This window comes from Leucoraja erinacea, chromosome 29 (assembly GCF_028641065.1).
Source record: "Leucoraja erinacea ecotype New England chromosome 29, Leri_hhj_1, whole genome shotgun sequence".
Taxonomy (NCBI): domain Eukaryota; kingdom Metazoa; phylum Chordata; class Chondrichthyes; order Rajiformes; family Rajidae; genus Leucoraja; species Leucoraja erinaceus.
This window is the reverse complement of record NC_073405.1, coordinates 47168-65939: the sequence shown is the minus strand read 5'-3', so window position 1 is coordinate 65939 and position 18772 is coordinate 47168. Positions and strand designations below refer to the sequence as shown.

General features: G+C 40.7%; 1 protein-coding gene across 6 annotated transcripts in view; it reads right to left on the bottom strand.

Annotated features, from left to right (window-relative positions):
* The window catches only part of chaf1a (chromatin assembly factor 1, subunit A (p150)), a 74086-nt gene that overhangs the window by 24853 nt on the left and 30461 nt on the right, over positions 1-18772 (bottom strand). For 5 of the 6 annotated variants that reach the window (XM_055658258.1, XM_055658255.1, XM_055658259.1 and 2 more), the window contains 5 exons: positions 13532-13579; positions 9208-9443; positions 7845-7905; positions 6588-6668; positions 3820-4049 (listed from right to left, as the gene is read on the bottom strand). In XM_055658258.1, coding sequence (XP_055514233.1) covers positions 3820-4049; positions 6588-6668; positions 7845-7905; positions 9208-9443; positions 13532-13579 — 656 coding nt within the window. The remainder of the gene's footprint in view (positions 1-3819; positions 4050-6587; positions 6669-7844; positions 7906-9207; positions 9444-13531; positions 13580-18772) is intronic. The other variant, XM_055658257.1, reaches the window with a different exon arrangement.

Sequence of the window (18772 nt, the reverse complement as noted above, 5' to 3'; positions counted from 1 at the left end):
GCCATGATCATATTGATTGGCAGTCCTGGCTCGAAGGACCGAATGGGCAACTCCTGCACTTATTTTTCTCTCTCTATACACAGCTGTAACAACGATTAATAACGTTATCCTTATCATCTTAGCAATGTACTTTTACAGTTTTGACCACTTCGCCGAACAGTTGCACTTGGTCCACCAAGGTCTTCTAGATCTACTAGTTGTTAATCATTTTAATTCCCCTTCCGATTCTTATCCTGCCCTCCGTGTCCTGGGCCTCCTCAATTGCTAGAGTAAGGCCGCACGCAAATTGGAGCACCACCTCATATTTTGCTTGGGTAGCTTACAACCCAGTGGTATGAATGTTGAATTCGCTAGTTTAGTTTAGTTATGCAGTGTGGAAGTAGTGATCCTCGCACACTAACGCGATCCCACACACACACGGGACTATTTACAATTTCACCGAAGCCAATTAAACAACAAACCTGAACGTCTTTGGGGTGTGAGGGGAAGCCGGAGCACCCAGAGAAAACCCATGCAGGTCACGGGGAGAACGTACAAACTCCATAGACAGCACCTGTAATCAGGAATGCGGTCTCAGGAACCAGGTCTTTGGCGTTGTAAGACAGCAACTACTGATGTCCAGGTTCCATAGTTTGCAACAATGCACCCCTCTTGGGATCACACCGCACTAAGCCAACAAATTGGCACATCAGGGAACCTCCCTGCCCGAGGTAATCTGTTGCCAGCCCTGATTTGTTCTGGTCTGTTCTAGCTTCCAGATCCCCCTACAATCAATCTGTCGAAGGGCCCCGACCTAAAACGTCACCAATCTATTTGCTACAGATGAAGATACTATGCTGAAGATAGGCATAAAATGCTGGAGTAACTCAGCGGGACAGGCAGCAACTCTGAAAAGAAGGAATGGGTGAGGCTTCGGGTCAAGACCCTTCTTCTTATTACTTCCAAACCAAATTCCACTTGTAACTAGGGATGATTTTCAATATGCAAATTAAACCAAAATTATCTGACATTAATTGTGACTTTTATGTACCAAACAAAAACAATGCTTTGTGAATAATTTCAGAATTATGCTACAAATAGCACCATAAAAGTCCGGAACAAGCCAATTCCCATGTCTCTCAGAATAAGTATTTATTGATTGACCTCTATCTACCCATCTGTTAATTCCCCCCAGTCTGGGACAAATTTGGTAACGATATTAGAAAAATCAAAATCATGGGTCTGCAGCTTTTGGCAGAGAAGTTATACAGCTCTGGAGATGGAGGGAATGCAACATACGGATAGACAAGTAAAGATATACTGGTGTAGATTAGTTTAATTTTGAGATGCAGCGCGGAAACAGGCCCTTTGGCCCACCAAGTCCGCGCTGACTAGCGATCCTTGCACATCCCCAATAAGCCGCTGGCCACATTTGGAGTATTATAAGCAATTTTGGGCACCATAGTTAAGGAAGGATGTGCTGATGAGCTTACCCCGGGACTGCCTACAGTTCCCAGGTCGGCTCGCCTACCCCGGGACTGGCTGTAGCGCACAGGTCGCCTGCGTGCCCCGGGACTAGCTGCAGTTCCCTGATCAGCTCTCGTTCCCCGGACAGGCAGCAGTTCCCAGGTTGGCTTGCCTGCCCTGGGACTGGCTGCAATGTCCAGGTCGCCTGCGTGCCCGGGGACTAGCTGCAGTTCCCAGATCATCTCTAGTCCCTGGAACTAACTGTAGCGCCCAGGTTGCCTGCGTGCCCCGGGACTAGCTGCAGTTCCCAGGTCACCTGCGTGCCCCGGGACTAGCTGCAGGTCCCAGATCTGCTTGCCTCCCTGGGACTGGCTGCAGTCCCCAGATCAGCTCTCGTCCCCGGGATAGGCTGCAGTTCCCAGGTCGGCTCACCTGCCCCGGGACTGGCTGTAGCGCCCAGGTCGCCTACGTACCCTGGGACTCGCTGCAGTTGCCAGATCAGCTCACGTCCCCGGGACTGGCTACGGTTCCCAGGTCATGAAACCTAATTGAAAAAAAAAAATACGCCTGCGGGCCGGATGATTTAGGATTTCGGAATGAACAAGTTGCCGACCCTTGGTCTAGAACTAGAAATCATAGCCTCAGAATTAAAGGACTTTCCTTTAGGAAGGAGATGAGGGGAAATGTATTTTGTCAGAGGGTGGTGAATCTGTGGAATTCTTTGCCACAGAAGTTTGTGGAGGCCAAGTCAATGGATATTTTTAAGGCATAGATAGATTCTTGATTAGTACGGGTGTCAGGGATTATGGGGAGAAGTCAGGAGAATGGGGTTAGGAGGGAGAGACAGATCAGCCTTGATTGAATGGCGGAGACTTGATGGGCCGAATGGCCTATTTCTGCTCCAATCACATGACCACTTATCAACACTATCCTACACACACTAAATACAATTTACATTTAGACCAAGCTAACTAATCTACAAACCAGTACGTCCTTGGAGTGTGTGAGGAAACCGAAGATCTCAGAGAAAACCCGTGCTGTCACAAGGAGAACATACAAACTCCGTACAGACAGCACCCATAGTCAGGATCAAACCTGGGTCACTGGGCTGAAAGCGATGTAAGACAACAACTCGACCACTCCGCGCCTTTTTTTTTAATCAGGCAAAGGGCAAATTACACAAAAGTGGATTCTGTTAACCACACAAGGATAGACACACAACTGAAAATAGTGTCAAATTTGCAAACAGTGACATAGAAACATTGCAAATTAATTTTAAGTACTAAAAGGGACTTGCAAGAGATCTTGGTTAAGATGATGGAATGAACAAGTGTTGGCACTTAAAATCATCTTCAACAAATGTTGAAATAAAAAGGATTCAATTAATAAAAAGGACGAGATATGGTTGATAAAAAAAAAAAAAAAAAAATTGCTTGTATTTCAGAAAAAAATTGTATTTAAGAGCAATCGGTTCATGATCAGCTTAGTTTAATTATAGGAAGGAGAAAAGTTCATGCTATAGGAGCAGAATTAGGTCATTCAGCCCGCCGTCTACGCCATTCAATCATGCACGATTTATCTTTCCTTTTCAACCACATTCCCCTGCCTTCTCCTGATAACCCGACACCCTTACTAATCAAGAATCTGTCAATCTCCGCCTTAAAAATATCCATCGACTTGGCCTTCACATCCGTCTGTGACAATGAATCCCTGACTCTCCCACTGGTCGAAACATCCTCTCCACATCCACATTCACTCTCCAGGCCTTTCACTATTCAGTAAGTTTCAATGAAGTACAGGCCCAGTGCCATCAAACCCTTATCATACTTTAACCAGTGAACCCAGGGATCATACCCGTAAACCTCTGGACCCTCCAACGCTAGCACATCCTTCCTTTGATATGTGGCCCAAACTGCTCATAATATTGCAAATGCATTCTGACCAGTGCCTCAAAGCCACAGCATTTCATCCCTGTTTTTATATTCTAGTCCTCCAGAAAGAAACGCCAGCATTACATTTGCCTTTCTAACTATCGATTCGACTTGCAAATTAACCTTTTGGAAATCTTGCAGCAGTACTCCCAAGTCCCTTTGCACCTCCGATTTCTGAATTATCTTCCCATTAGAATATAGTCAACGCCTTTATTCCTAGTACCAAATGCGTGACTCCACACTTCGCTATGCTGTATTCATTCTGCCACTTCTTAGCCCACTCTCCCAACTTGTCCAAGTCCTTCTGCAAAATCCCTGCTTGCTTGACACTACCCGCCCCTTCACCTATCTTCTGCAAACTTGAAAACATTTCATATCAATTCACTGGTCTCCTACTTATTCCAAAGCAAAATAATGATAAACGTGGCAATTTGATTTTTACCTGCATGAACTGCATTCGGTGATGTTTATTTTGGGGCTTGTTGGGCCAGATGTTCTGGGCTTCTTGGTGTGCAATTCTTTGAAGTAATTAGCACTGAAACTCTGATGTTCCAGCAACTCATCTAATCGCTCCAGAACTTCTTGATCTAAGTATAGCCGACTTGTTGGAGCAAGGAACATGTGTTCTTTGATTTCAAAAGGAGCAAACTTCCCACAGGATCCAGCTAGAGTCTGTGGAACAGATGCACTTCTAGTTACAGGTGCAGAATGAGATTACACATACAATGGCAATATCCTCAGTGGTGTGTAACTATTGTTTGAGTATTCAGTTTCCATGTACTGCTTATTCTAATATTAAAGGAAATATGGCTACTTGTCAAATACACAAAATCATTAGAGATAGAGAAAGGATCCAAGCAAAACATTTTTTAATGGAATCAGATTAGGAATGTTGTCACAGTAAGCATTCTGATAAATTAAATTCTGTCCCAGAGGCCGACACAGATGAGAAAGAATGCTTTATGAAAGACAAATGGGACACATTAGATTGCATGGTATTCAAGGAGAGAGAGCTAAATGGTTAGAATATTGCTTAATGGATGGAAGCAGTGGGTGATGGTGGAAGGTTATGTTTTTGTCTAGAGGATTGTAACAAGTGGTGTGCCTCAGGGTTTGGTGCTGGGCGTATTGCTGTTTGTCATCTATATCAATGATTTGGACAAGAACGTGCACGGCAAGATTAGCAAGCATGCAGATGACACAAAAGTGGATACTATTGTAGATAGTGAAGATGGTTGCCAAAAATTGCAGCAGGATCTTGATTGGTTGGGAAGGTGGGCTGAGAAATGGTTCATGGAAAGTAATACAGAGAAATGGGAGGTATTGAATTTTTGGAAGTCTAACATAGGCAGAACCTACACAGTAAATGGTAGGGCTTTGGGGAGAGCAGTTAGAATCTAAGAGTGTAGTTACATAGTTCCTTGAAAATGTCATCACAGGTAGTTAGGCGAGTCAAAAAGACTTACAGCACATTGGCCTTCATCATTAAGAGCATTGAGTATAGAAGTTGGGAGGACAGTTGTGCGGCTAGATTTAGAGTATCATGTTCAGTTTTAGTCACCATGCCATAGGAACTGTTGCCAAGCTGGAAAGGGTGCAGAGAAGATTGATGAGAATGTTGCTAGGACTGGAGGGACTGAGCTATAGGGAGAGGTTGAGCAGGCTAGGACTTTATTCGTAGGAGCATAGGAAGATGAGGGGTGCTCATAGAGATGTATTAAAATAATGAGGAATAGATTGGGTAAATGCAGTCTTTTGCCCAGAGTAGGGGAGTCGAGAACCAGAGGGCATTGGTGAAAGGTGAGGGAGGGGGGTTCAAGGAGATTTAATAGGAACCTGAGGCGTAACATTTTGCCCCGCACTAAGTGTGGTGGGTGTATGGAACAAACTGCTGGAGGAGGTAGTTGAGGCAGGTACAAATTGTAACTTTTTAGAATCATTTGGACAGGTACATGGATAGGATAGGTTTAGAGGAATAGGGGTCAAGCACAGGCAGGTGGGACTAGTGTAGATGGGGCATGTTGGTTGGCGTGGGCAAGAGGCTAAAGGGCCCATTTCCACGCTGTATGACTCTTTGACATAGAAGACAAATGGATAATACAAGTCTTGATGATTCATCAGCATTCACAACAGAATAAAACAGAAAAATCTTCCAAAGAATTTCCTCAGTAGTAATATCCAGCAAAGTGCACGTTACAATATCTGGGGAAGACAGTGGAATTGCCACAAAGTGCAATCAGATGAACATCCTGTTGGCAAATATTCACAAAGTTTAATTCTAAAAGGTTTACGGACTATGTCAGCCAATTTGCATGTGACAATTATAGGTCAGCAGGACCATTTGACTCATCGGTCGAAACATCCCCAATTTAGCTACAAGCTTTTCAACTAGATTTCAACTCTTGCGTTTTTATTAGGAAGTCCATTTTGTGATTTGATCATTCTCTCTTGGCATCAACCATATATCTACTTTTTGTTAATTTGTACTGTTGTCTCTTTTCCCATCAACAGGTATATTAATATTTCAGATTTTCTACCATCTCATCAGTGCATGCATAATCAAAACTTCTCTACCCCGCTCAAAAAACTTGGATAGTTCAGTCTTAATTACTAAATTTATTAAAACAAGTTTGTTTTCCTTTGCATTGCTACCAGTAGTTAAATATTATGCTATATTTTTAATTACCAGAACCAAAGCATAAAGTACCCCCTGTATTAATTCAATGCGGAGAAGTTTTGTTGGTTGAAATGATGGATGAAGAGGGCAGTTAAGAGAAACATTATCTTGATAAGTAATCTTGCTCCAAAAGTTTTAGATTTTAATTTTTGATCTTTCCATTCTATACTTCAAGAAGAGGCAAACAAAGTTTCCCTCCAGAAGATAAAAGATGGAATCCTGCAGCTAGATCAAAAGCATATTCTGAAGAGTGAAAACACACAAGATGACACAATTATTGCAAAATTCCTACTATGTAATGACAGTTGAAATGATACATCACCAGGAAATTTTTTCCCTTCTTACATGGTTGAGGTAAAATGGAACACACATAAAAAAACTCTTTGAAGCCTGTGAATAACATATATTTTTATATAACAACGAGAATAGGGTATTAATGAACCAGTGGCAAAAATGCCCTTATACTTGGTTTGTACAAGAGATAATTGGTTTCAGATAAAAAAAAGTATTCAAGTCTAAAAAAAATCCCTTACCTTTGGGGCTTGTGGAGCCTTTGGTTTTTGGAAGAATCTAGTTATTTCTGAAATTTCCTTCACTTTTTCTGCCTTCAAACGCTGCAATCATATTTGACGTGTATACTTCAGAAGTTACCATTAGAAACGAATTCACTACTGCATTACGATTAATTTTACAATCTAAACAGAGCATCAGTTTCAATATTTTGGTAATAACAATTCAAATGCTTATGTAGGTACTAGAATAAAGGGAGGTCATTTAAGACTGAGGTGAGAAAAAACGTTTTCACCCAGAGTTGTGAATTTATGGAATTCCCTGCCACAAAGGGCAGTGGAGGCCAAGTCACTGGATGGATTTAAGAGAGTTAGATATAGCTCTAGGGGCTAGTGGAGTCAAGGGATATGGGGAGATGGCAGGCACGGGTTATTGATAGGGGACGATCAGCCATGATCACAATGAATGGAGGTGCTGGCTCGAAGGGCCGTATGGCCTCCTCCTGCACCTATTTTCTATGTTTCTATGTTGTGTGAGATATGGAGTTTTGATTCTATCACCCTTTCAATTAGTGAGTTTCAACTCTTAACATGGATAAAAATCAATTTATTTCCAACAACCACCTCTTCACCACCCCCCCTCCCCTCACACCCCCAATCCTTCTATCAATTATGTTAAATCCATGCACCACACCCAAACAAAAAGACTTCAGTTATTCGTGTTCACCATTTGGCTTCATATTTTGTGCATTACTTTGTGTAAGAAAGAACTGCAGATGCTTGTTTAAACCGAAGATAGACACAAAAAGCTGGAGTAACTCAGCGGTACAGGCAGCATCTCCGGAGAGAAAGAATGGATGACGTTTTGGGTCGAGACCCATTTCAGACTGAAGAAGGGTCTCAACCCGAAACATCACCCATTCCTTCTCTCCAGAGATGCTGCCTGTGTCTATCTAGTGCATTACTATGCTGGTTTCTTTTAAACGAGTGAATATCAATTCTAACCTACCCACTCTCACCTCATGAACAAGATTCTCCAGTCTATGCAAATTCTCCAAAGAAGCATTTCCCTTCATTGTAATGTGTTGACGACAACTGTGATCATGCACTCTGTTAGACTTGGATAAAGATGGGGCCAGGGGATGAGCAGAGGAGTGGTTTATTTGCCAATCCGAGATGGCAGAATGCTAATGCGTTGGCAAAGAAAATTAGGTATATAGAGCAAAGAGCTGCAAAATTATCAGGGAAAGCCAAAGAAATTTAGAATATTGTTATTTTTACCTTTTCTTCCTCTTTTAACCGTTTCTCTTCTTCCTTCTTTTTCTTTTCTTCCAATTTGGCCCTGTAAAATATTAGATATTTTACATCCATATCGACAAATTAAAAACAACAAGTAATGGTCAGTTAATATACTAAAGAGGAAAAAAAGAATGATATTCAAACTAGCAGCGCTGGTATCAGGTTCTGTACATTCAGTAGATTGTGGGTTCAAATTGCACCATGAATCAAAGTACACAACCTCGTCTAACACTTCACTAAAGAACAGAGGCTTTATGCACACTATATGAAGCAATTCAGTTTAGCTTATTGTCACATCTACCGAGGGGCAGTGAAAAGCTTTTGTTGCATTCTCACCAGTCAGCGGCAGGACAATACATGATTACAATCGAGCCTCCAGTGTACAGATACATGATAAAGGAATCAAGCCACCATCTCTTCACAGGTGGAGATACAACTGATGAAAGATAGCCACAGTATCATAACATAAAAACAGTCCCTTCAGCCCAATTCATCCAAGCCAACCAAGATGCCACATCTAAGCTAGTCCAGTGTTTGGCACATAATCCTCCAAATCTTTCCAGCTGACGCAGCTGTCCTAATGTCTTTTAAAGCTGCTATTGTAACCACCTCAACTACTTTCGCTGGCAGCTTGTACCATATACCTGCCACCCTCTGTGTGAAACAATTTCCCCTCTGGTTCGAATCCCAACCACCCTCGCCTTAAACCAATGTCCTCTAGTTCTTGATTTCCATACCGTGGGAAAAAGAAATGCTTTCCCCGCATGATTTTATACATCTTCATAAGATGGCCAATGTGCCAAGGTGACATTTTCAGGGAACTATGTAGTTGTTCACTGGGAAGGTCCTACCCTGGTTGAGCTTCCCAAAATACAACACCTCACACTTATCTAAATTAAACTCCATTCGCCATTCCTCAGCCCACTTGCCCAGCTGATCAAGATCTTGTTGCAATTCTTGATAACTATCTCTGTTTTAAAATCCCTAAAACCTCTATTTTACTTTAATCTGCAAGTTTACTAATCAGACCTATATTCTAATCTAAATCCTCGATATAGATGACAAACAGTAATGGGCCCAGCACCAATCCCCGAGGCAAACTCAAATCTTAGGCCTCAAATCTAAAAAACATCCACCACCCTCTGCTTCATACCGTGGCCAATTCTGTATCCAGTTGGTTTATTTTGCTCCATGGTAACATTACATTCTGCATCAACATCTGAAATAAACAAACTACATATCCAGTAAAGTGCGATTGTTGCACTTCTCATGCACGTTGACTTGGATTTTCAGACAAAACCCAACAATTGTAATTTTTAAGGTGTTCAATGGATAGGCTACATACTCTAATGCATCTTGTTTTTCTTTCCGTTTTTCCTCCTTTAATCTTAGCTTCTCTGCTTTCTCCTTTTCTTCTTTCTCTCTCTTCTCTTTCCTCTCCTTGTCTTTCTGTTCCTTTTCATCATCCTTTTTCCTCTTTGCTTCTTCTTTTGCACGCTCTTTGGCGTGTTTGGCCTCTTCTCTTGCACGCTCCCGCTCTTCCTTAAGCATTTTATGGTTCTGCTGTTTCTCTTCACGCTGCTATGGCAAAAACAAGAGTATCAACATATGACGAAGGAAACGTTTCTCAGCTGGTATTAAAATGCTGGAAGCACCCATTTTGGCTCGTCTTTTGTGATCTAGCAAATAAAAGGCGAATTTGCTTGATTTTCCCTTGTCACTGATTCAATAGCTGCAATCCTTGCCACGCTAAAGCCCCACTTAGGAAACCTAAACAGCAACCTCTGGTGACCTTGCCCGTCACCCAAAAAAAAAAATCAAGGTCGAGGTGATCTGCAACCTCCTACCACCTCCCATGCAGATGTTGAAAACCTTCCTCGACTATGAAGAAAACTGGCTTCGACTAGACCTGCGACTAAAAAATTATCGATTTTTTAAAAACAGCAACCTATTTTTAGTCGAGGCCGGTTTTAATCATGATGAAAAAAATAGCAGCAACCTAGATGAAGCCTCGACCACGTGGAAACCACTTTCGACCATTAGGGAGAGTGACTAAAACCTCCGGTGACCTCATGGAAACCTTGGGTGGTGGGCAAGGTCACCAGAGGTTGCTGTTTAGGTTGGCACAACTATTGGTGAAATACTCATGTTCTAAAAGAAGGCAATACTGAAGATCCAAGTCAAATAAAGATGGCACACCAGATATGAAGTTATAACTACAAAGGCCATGGGGAAAGGATGTTGAACTCAATTCCAGAAGATAATAGACAATAGGTGCAGGAGTAGGCTATTTGGGCCTTTGAGCCAGCACCGCCATTCAATGTGATCATGGCTGATCATCCCCAATCAGTAACCCGTTCCAGCCTTCTCGCCATATCCCCTGACTCTGCTATTTTTAAAGAGCCTTATCTAGCTCTCCAGAGAACCTGCCTCCACCACCCTCTGAAGCAGAGAATTCCACAGACTCACCACTCACTGTGAGAAAAAATGTTTCCTCGTCTCCCTTCTAAATGGCTTAATCCTTATTCTTAAACTGTGGCCCCTGGTTCTGGATTCCCCCAACATCGGGAACATATTTCCTGCCTCTAGTGTGTCCAAGCCCTTAACAATCTTATATGGTTCAATGAGATACCCTCTCATCCTTCTAAACTCCAGAGTGTACAAGCCCAGCTGCTCCATTCTCTCAGCATATGACAGTCCCGCCATCCCGGGAATTAACCTTATAAACTGCACACAATACTCCAGGTGTGGTCTTACTAGGGCTCTGTACAACTGCAGAAGGACCTCTTTGCTCCTATATTCGATTCTTGTTATAAAGGCCAACATGCCATTCGCTTTCTTCACTGCCTGCTGTACCTGCATGCTTACTTTCATAGACTGATGTACAAGAACCCCCAGATCCCGTTGTACTTCCCATTTTCCCAACTTGATGTCATTTAGATAGTAATCTGCCTTCTGTTTTTGCTACCAAAGAGTTGCCAATGAACAGACAAAAGGCGTCAATTTTTTTAAATTAATAACAAAGACTGCGGATCAAGTGCAGGTAGAGCAAGAAACTCATTGCTACAGATGTAGTAATTCTTTAGCAAAGTGCACTCAATGCTCCTTGTCAGTTATAGCAAAGCTGCAAATAGATGTGTAACTTAATTTACTTAATATCTGTTACCAACTGTTGTTTATATTAGAACAAGTTTTTTTTTCTATTAAAAATTCTATTGTGCAAACAATTGCCCTTCTCAGTACCACTGAAGCAAGCAACATTATCCCAGAAACAATGTTTTTAGGGTTACTTGGCATCAGTCACAGTATTTCTTGAATGTTAGATTAGGTCAGCACAGACAAGTCCAAAATGATGAATGTAGGCATTATAATCTCGATTTTTAATTGAACACACATTCCTGGAAATTTAAGGCATGTTATCTGGTCTTGGGCCATTAAATGCAGCCACAATTTGAGAGGATTGTTGCCACAGATGATGAGGACTGCTTATATAACCCAGAGCACTGGGGAAAGAAAACCTAGCAGAAAGTTATCGGCAAGAGTGAAATATTTAATTTAATTCTTTATTTCGAACAGAATAAAAAGCAAGTGTGAAACGGCATACAAAAAAACAAAAAAAACAAAACAAGAATATTTATAAATTGTCAGAAACAATATCTACAAATAAATGAAATCGTATGTGTCCGAAAAGGAGCAGGAATAAGCCAAAGCTTATTAATTCCCACCCCTTATTCAACTGTTTATAATTATCTTATACAAATTTAGAAGCTATATGTACACCAGCAGCTATATGTACACCAAATTATTTACATTTATACACTAATCAAATATTTACAGCCATACAAAGAGAACCCCCCCCCAAAAAAAAACCCTTATATACTATACAGTATCTCTTAGTCAGATACAACCCATCACCCTTTAATCACCCTTCCTAATACAATCGGTATAACAAATATCCCACTCACAATCACCTCTCCTTATCCCAATATCCTTTTAAAAAAGTGTTTTTGTACATCTTTTTAAACTGAATTATGTTTGTGCTAAGTTTTATCTCCTGTTTCAGACCATTCCACAAATTCACCCCAGATTGCTATGCACATACATTTAAGAGTTGTTCTGACATTGAGTTTTTTTAAATTATATTCCCCTCTCAAATTATACCCACCCTGTCTTTCCATAAACAGTTTTTGTATATTTCCAGGAAGTAAATTATTTCTTGTTTTGTACACGATTTGTGCAGTTAAATTTAACTAGATTGGTGAACTTCAGTGCATGTGACTTTAAGAATAATAAATTGGTATGTTCAAGATATCCAACGTTATTGGGTTTCCGTTATCGTTGGGGCTGCAACGAGGAGCGGCCTCCAACAGGAAGAGACCGGGGACTCTGGTGCCGTCGCGGGGCTGGCCGAGTCCGCAGCGGGTGGAGCGGTGGAGGAGCGCTGCTGCTGCTGCTGCTGCTGCCCGACCGGAGAGTCGGAGGCTTCAACGGCAGGTCTGTGGACGGTGGCCGGGAGCCCGCGGGTCCCTGGAGGGAGACCGCTTTTCAGGGCTCTCGCAACAGCGACTTCCCCCGCCCGAGTTGCGGGGTCGAAGAGCTCCTGGAGCGGGGCCTACATCACCGCCCCGCGCGGCTTGGAATGGCCGCGGGACTCTGCGAGCGCACGCCGGGGGCTCTAACATCAAGAACCCAGTGTGCGACCTCGCACCACCCGGCGTGGCTTTAATGGCCGCGGGACAATAGCCATCGCCAGCCGGGGGCTTTGACTTTGACATCGGGGGGGGGGGGGGGGGGGGGGGGGGGGAGAGGGTGCAGTGGAGAGATAAGTTTATTTGGCCTTCCATCACAGCGATGTGATGGATGTTTATGTAAATTATGTTGTGTCTTGGGTCTATGTGTTTGTAATGAATGGCTGCAGAAACGGCATTTCGTTTGGACCTCAAGGGGTCCAAATGACAATTAAATGTATCTTGTATCCTGTATCTTGATAATTCTTATTGCTCTTTTTTGTAATGTGCATAACGGCTGTAGATTGGTTTTGTAGGTGTTACCCCATATCTCCACACAATAACTCAGATATGGCAATATGAATGTATTATACAGAGTATGTAAAGATTTGTAATCCAGAATTTGTCTTGATTTTCCCAATATTGCTAGACTTTGCCAGTTTTGCTTTGACATGGTTTATATGTTGTTTCCAGCAGATTTTGTGGTCTAAGATCACACCAAGAAATTTATTTTCATATACTCTTTCTATACTTATGTTATCTGTTTTTAATTGTACTTGAGGGTTTGTTTTATGTTTTCCAAATAGCATTATCTTTGTTTTGCTTAAATTTAGAGACAATTTGTTGACATCAAACCACTGTTTTAATTTATTCAATTCTGATGTGATGACCTCCAAAAGCTGCTTCAAATTGTCACCGGAACAAAAGATATTCGTATCATCAGCAAATATAATCAATTTCAGTATATTTGATACTCTGCATATGTCGTTAATGTATAATATGAAAAGCTTTGGACCCAACACAGACCGTTGAGGTACTCCACAAGTTATGTTCATGTAAGTGGATTTATGTTCACCTATTTCTACAAATTGTTGCCTGTTTCTTAAATAGCTTCTCACCAAATATTAATTCAATACCAACTTTGTTAATAAAGCAAAATACCTGTTGCAGTGGAGACTTCTTGCCTGGCACATTAAGAGTCTGGGAGATCTGCAAATCATAATAACCTTCATAAATCGAGCATAGAAATAAAATGGCTATGTACATTATTAAATAGAAACAAATTGGCACAATTAATTTGCTTCTTGCAGCATGTATTCCATCTTTTTAAAATAACATTCAACTCAAAATTGATTATGGATTACAATAGGCTGTAAAATCAAATTAAATGATAAGATATGCAACTAGTCATCGTTAAACTTAAAAATCTTCATACTAATTACAAATACGTAGAACTAAGTTTCTTAAGGGTTTATAACAATTGCAGTACTTAAACTCGGGCTACCAAAGTTAACTTTTACAAAATCCAATAGTAGATTCAAGTTAGATCAGTAGATTATCTTAGGCATTTTTAAAAAGGTTATGGTCATGAACCAATTGAGTTATTTACACACAAACGATAACACATTGTTACAGAATTTCACTCTGCTACATTACACAGAATTAATGGCCAATTGCTATTCAACCACAAATTAACATGAAATTGCAGTTAGTGGGAGCATTCATTTGGAATTATGCAACCACAGACCCAGAAACAAGTCTTTAAACCAAGAAATCTAGGTGTTTTTTTTGTGGGTACGACAAAGGTTTCTAGGATTTTAAGGCAGGGCATTTCAACGCTCTTACTATGAATTTAAATTTTGGATTATTTACCCAATTCATTATGAAACATGGAAAGCTTTTGAAGATATGTATCTGAACATCTTTTCCAAACTAGTTTGAAGATGCATTTGCAGAAACGTTATGATCGTGCTGGTGCAAAATTTGTTTGGATTGGTATCATTGCCAGAATGTGACAACCATGCATGCCAAGGATCAGAATAATGCATCCACATCATTACATCATGGCATGCCAATGGCAATTGCCAAGCAGTTAAAGCTGGATTCAAATCTATATCCGATAATTACTATTTTGCCAATCACATCACATAGCTCCTTATGGCTTTCATGACTATGCCAAAATGACCATTGACTAGATACTACCCTTTCAATAAGTTTACCATAATACCAAATTAACCATAATCACAACACAGTGCTCTTTCCAAAACACAATTCAGAATAATGAAACATTTGCTACATGATACCCCAGAATATAACTTTAAAAAGGGTAAAGATGTTAGGAGCTTTCAATATTTCCTATTACTAGGTATGTTGCAAAACGTACCTGAAGCGTTGCTGAAAATCTGTCCCAGCCTGTGTGCGCGATTTTGGCGCAGTTTAGAGGGGGGCGGGTTTAAAAATCGATTTTCCTTAGGCTGTTCAAATCGAGGTTTTTCAGCCTAGTTAATTATCAACGAAAAATCACTGGAAGATTCCCTCGCTTGAGCTATTATTAGTTTTAAGGGCTTTATTTAATTGTTATAGTAGTTAAAATTTAACCTCTAAACCCCCGACCGCCGACAACGGGCCAGATCTCATACAGGGGAAAACGGAAGGTAGGCTGTTTATTTTTACATTAAAAAGGGCTTCTTAAGATCCCTTTATACAAAGTTTAATGTTGCGAGTAACTAATTTTGGGCCCATTATATCCCGCAGTATTTTTCTGGGCATTTGAGGGCACAAATCTACCGCAATATGAACGTTCTAAACCAGCACGTTCACAGGATCCCACTAGAAAGCTCATTTGTGGACTTTAATTTACAGCAATTGAACACTAAATTCCTTCCATTTGGCCTATAAATAATGTAAATGAGATTTAAAAATCATGTTTTATTGTGAATTATTTGTGAATATTATTTGGATACTTAGGCTATTTAAAAACGTTAATCATTTATTAAGCAATTGATAGATGTTTAGATCTAGTAATTGAAGTTTGGAATTAGCTACAATTAGGTAACTAACTAATTATATGCTTTAATTTCAGGTCATCCAAGTAAAATTATTTTATATTTGTTTCAGAATGCTTCAATCTATGATAACTTAAAATTTCATTCAGTTCTCTTAATTTTTAAGGAAATTATGGGCTTTTGACTGTCCACAGCTTTTTTGTTATGTCCATAGAAAATCAATAGGGAACAAGATGCTAATTTCCGAGTATGAAATTGGCCATAACTTTTTTAATACTTGAGATATGAAAGTGAATTAGGTGTCAAATTAAACTTATTTTTATGCTTTATCTGATGGGATAAATTGCAGACTTGATTTTTAAAATCTCAAAATTTTGTAACATTGCTACTATTACCTTCATGAATCTAGATAAGAATCCAGTTCAATTATATTCTTAACTTGTTGCAAAAAAATAAAAATAAATAGTGGTTCAGGATTTTATGGTTATCCAGAGGCTGTGGTGTGATTGCAGCAGTAGAGTAACATTTAGATCATGTCTGGTCTGTGCAAAAGACCCATTGCATTAAAATGTAAGGAAAGATATTAGTTATTTTAGCAACCACCAAATGCAATGCACGTTTAAAAAATATTAATGAGATGAAAGTTGTGAAATTATCAGAGCTCTAAATAAGACAAAAAAGGAAACATGTAGAGGCCAAGCAGATATTTAAATATGAAAAGGAAAGCAACTTTGGGTAATCTTTGGGGAAGAAACACTTCCTTGGGAAGCTTTCCATGGAAACTACGGCTGCTTTACAAAAGGATGGTAGACTTTTATTGACATTATGTATCTTGTTGAGATTGGCATTGATAAGAAGCACTGCAGTACAACATCTTTCAAAACACTGACATTATCAGGGTTTGAAAGATATTTAAAAAATTCAGTTTAGATCTGTCTACCCGATTGAATTCCAGTATCAATGCTAAAACCTTCCTATTCAACAATGGATGACATTTGTTCCTTTTCTCTGATCATTACCTCTTTTCCAAGTTTCCTTTTATGCACAAATAACTGAATATTATAGGAATGGGTGACATTTCAGGTCAAGACCATTCTTCAGACTGATGTCAGGGTACAGGGATAAAATGTAGTCGGAGACAGTAAGACTGGTCGGAGAACTGGGAAGAGGGAGGGGATGAAGAGAGAGGGAAAGAAAGGACTACTTGACGTTAGAGAAGTGATTGTTCATACCACTGCGGTTGTAAGCTACCCAAGTGAAATATGAGGTGCTGTTCCTCCAATTTGCACTGGGCCTCACTCTGACAATGGAGGGTTGCCAGGACAGAAGGGCCAGTGTGGGAATGGGAGGGGGATTTAGTGTTGAGAAACCGGGAGATAAGGTAGGTTTAGGCGGATTGAGCCGTGTTCAGCGAAACAACATTTTATCTCTGTACAGCCCACTCCCGACATCAGTCTGAAGGGCCTCGACCTGAAACATCACCCATTCCTTCTCTCCAGAGATGCTGCCTGAGTCGCTGAGTAACTCCAGCATTTTGTGTCTATCTTGTGGATGATCAGCCATGACTATATTGAATTGCGATGCAGGCTCGAAGGGCCGAATGGCCTACTCCTGCACTTATTTTCTATGTTTCTATGTTTAGATTTAAAACAGCATTTGCAGTTTTTTCGTACACAGAATATTTTAGGAGATTGCACTGGAGAACAAACAAGTAACAATAAAATTCAGAAAACTCTGTGCAATGCTATTCCCATGTGTGATTTGCCGCAAAGGTCAGCAGTTCATTGTGAGAGATCGCACAAATAGGGCATTTGCATTGAACGTTTTAAAACAACAGGTATTGTTAGATAATTTCAGGACCAGTTCAACACCTTTCCCCTTCTCCAATTCAGCAGTCCATAAAAAACTATTGAACTCTCCTTTATTTTCAAACAACATCAATTAATCTAACACAGACCAGCGATGGAATGTTCTGTCCGAAGATAAAAAGTAGGCAGATTGAAATAATTTAGCAGCAGGAAGCAGGAATAAATTCTAGTCAGTTAAAAGAATGTCCAAGTCAAAGATGAAAATTCATTAGCAAACAAGGCAGCAAAAGTAACAGGAGGCACATTGTATTTAACCAATGCAAGTATTTCAGAATCTGTCATTTGAATTGCATAACTTTGTAAAGAGCAATCTAGAAAGTTTTGAATAATTAAAATAAAAGCAGTTGGATATGGCATGATCTTCAGAAATATTGCTGTGGCTCTACTTCTCATAATAACCTAAATGGACTAAGAAAGTAACAAGCAAAATGATATCTATATTACTAAAAGTCTGATCTTGACCACTTCCTGTTGCTCTGTATATTGATTTTAGAAAAAACACTGCCACTTACGGCTGTGATTTTTGGCCATCTTACTCAGAGTCCCCCTCCGCTGTGCAGGACAAGAGGATTTTTCCCATCGATGAAAAATAAGAGTTATTAAGTTTAAAAAAATGTTGAGATTCTCTCTCCTGAAGGCTATGCCCCTTCCGGAGGAACTATAAAATCCGGAAGTGTTGAGTGCCTCAGTCAGTCTCTGCAAGATGGGGGAGCGAGAGGGTCACGTCTCTCAATCTGAGCAGTTTTGACTAACACTGAACACATGTCTACTAAACTGTGAGTGGTTTTATTGACCGGTCAGTGCCCTTAATGTGAAAATATAGCTTGGAAATGCTAAAGCTGTGTTGCCTTTGGTTTGGAAATGCTATGCAAACTGTAAAACCCAGAAGTGTGGGCGTGGCTCAGTCTCTGCAAGATGGAGGAGTGAGAGGTCACAGTTTGCTGTCTTTAGTGGCCTTGCACACTGCTTGAAATGGAATTTCAAGGAATAACTGTGCGTTAACTGCCAGCACACCAGCTGTGAGTGAGCTGCCAGCACAACAGGCTTGAGGGACTGAACCGCCAGCCCAAGAATCCAATATGCCCACAATGTCCATACTAGCCCTCTGGAAACCAGTGCCGTCAGCCCATAACACCCATACTAGCGCTCCAGAAAGCCCCCCCACTGGCCACCAATATTGGAATTGGTGGAGAGGTGGAATATTGTGTTGGGGGACCAGCCCTCCCATGTGATGCTGGGACCCAACAGGTCCCACTTAGTCTAGTTTAGTTATAAAAGCTCACATTTTCCATAATGCAATGCAAAACTGAGAGGTCAGGCCGCATTTGGAATATTGTGCGCAATTTTGGGCACCGTATCTGAGGAAGTATGTGCTGGCTGAATGGGTCGGTTAACCTATGATGAGCGTTTGACGCACTGTGTCTATATTTGCTGGAATTTAGAAGAATGAGTGCGGATCTCATTGAAACATACAGAATAGTGAACAGCTTGGATAGAGTGGATGTGGAGAGGATGTATCCACTAGTGGG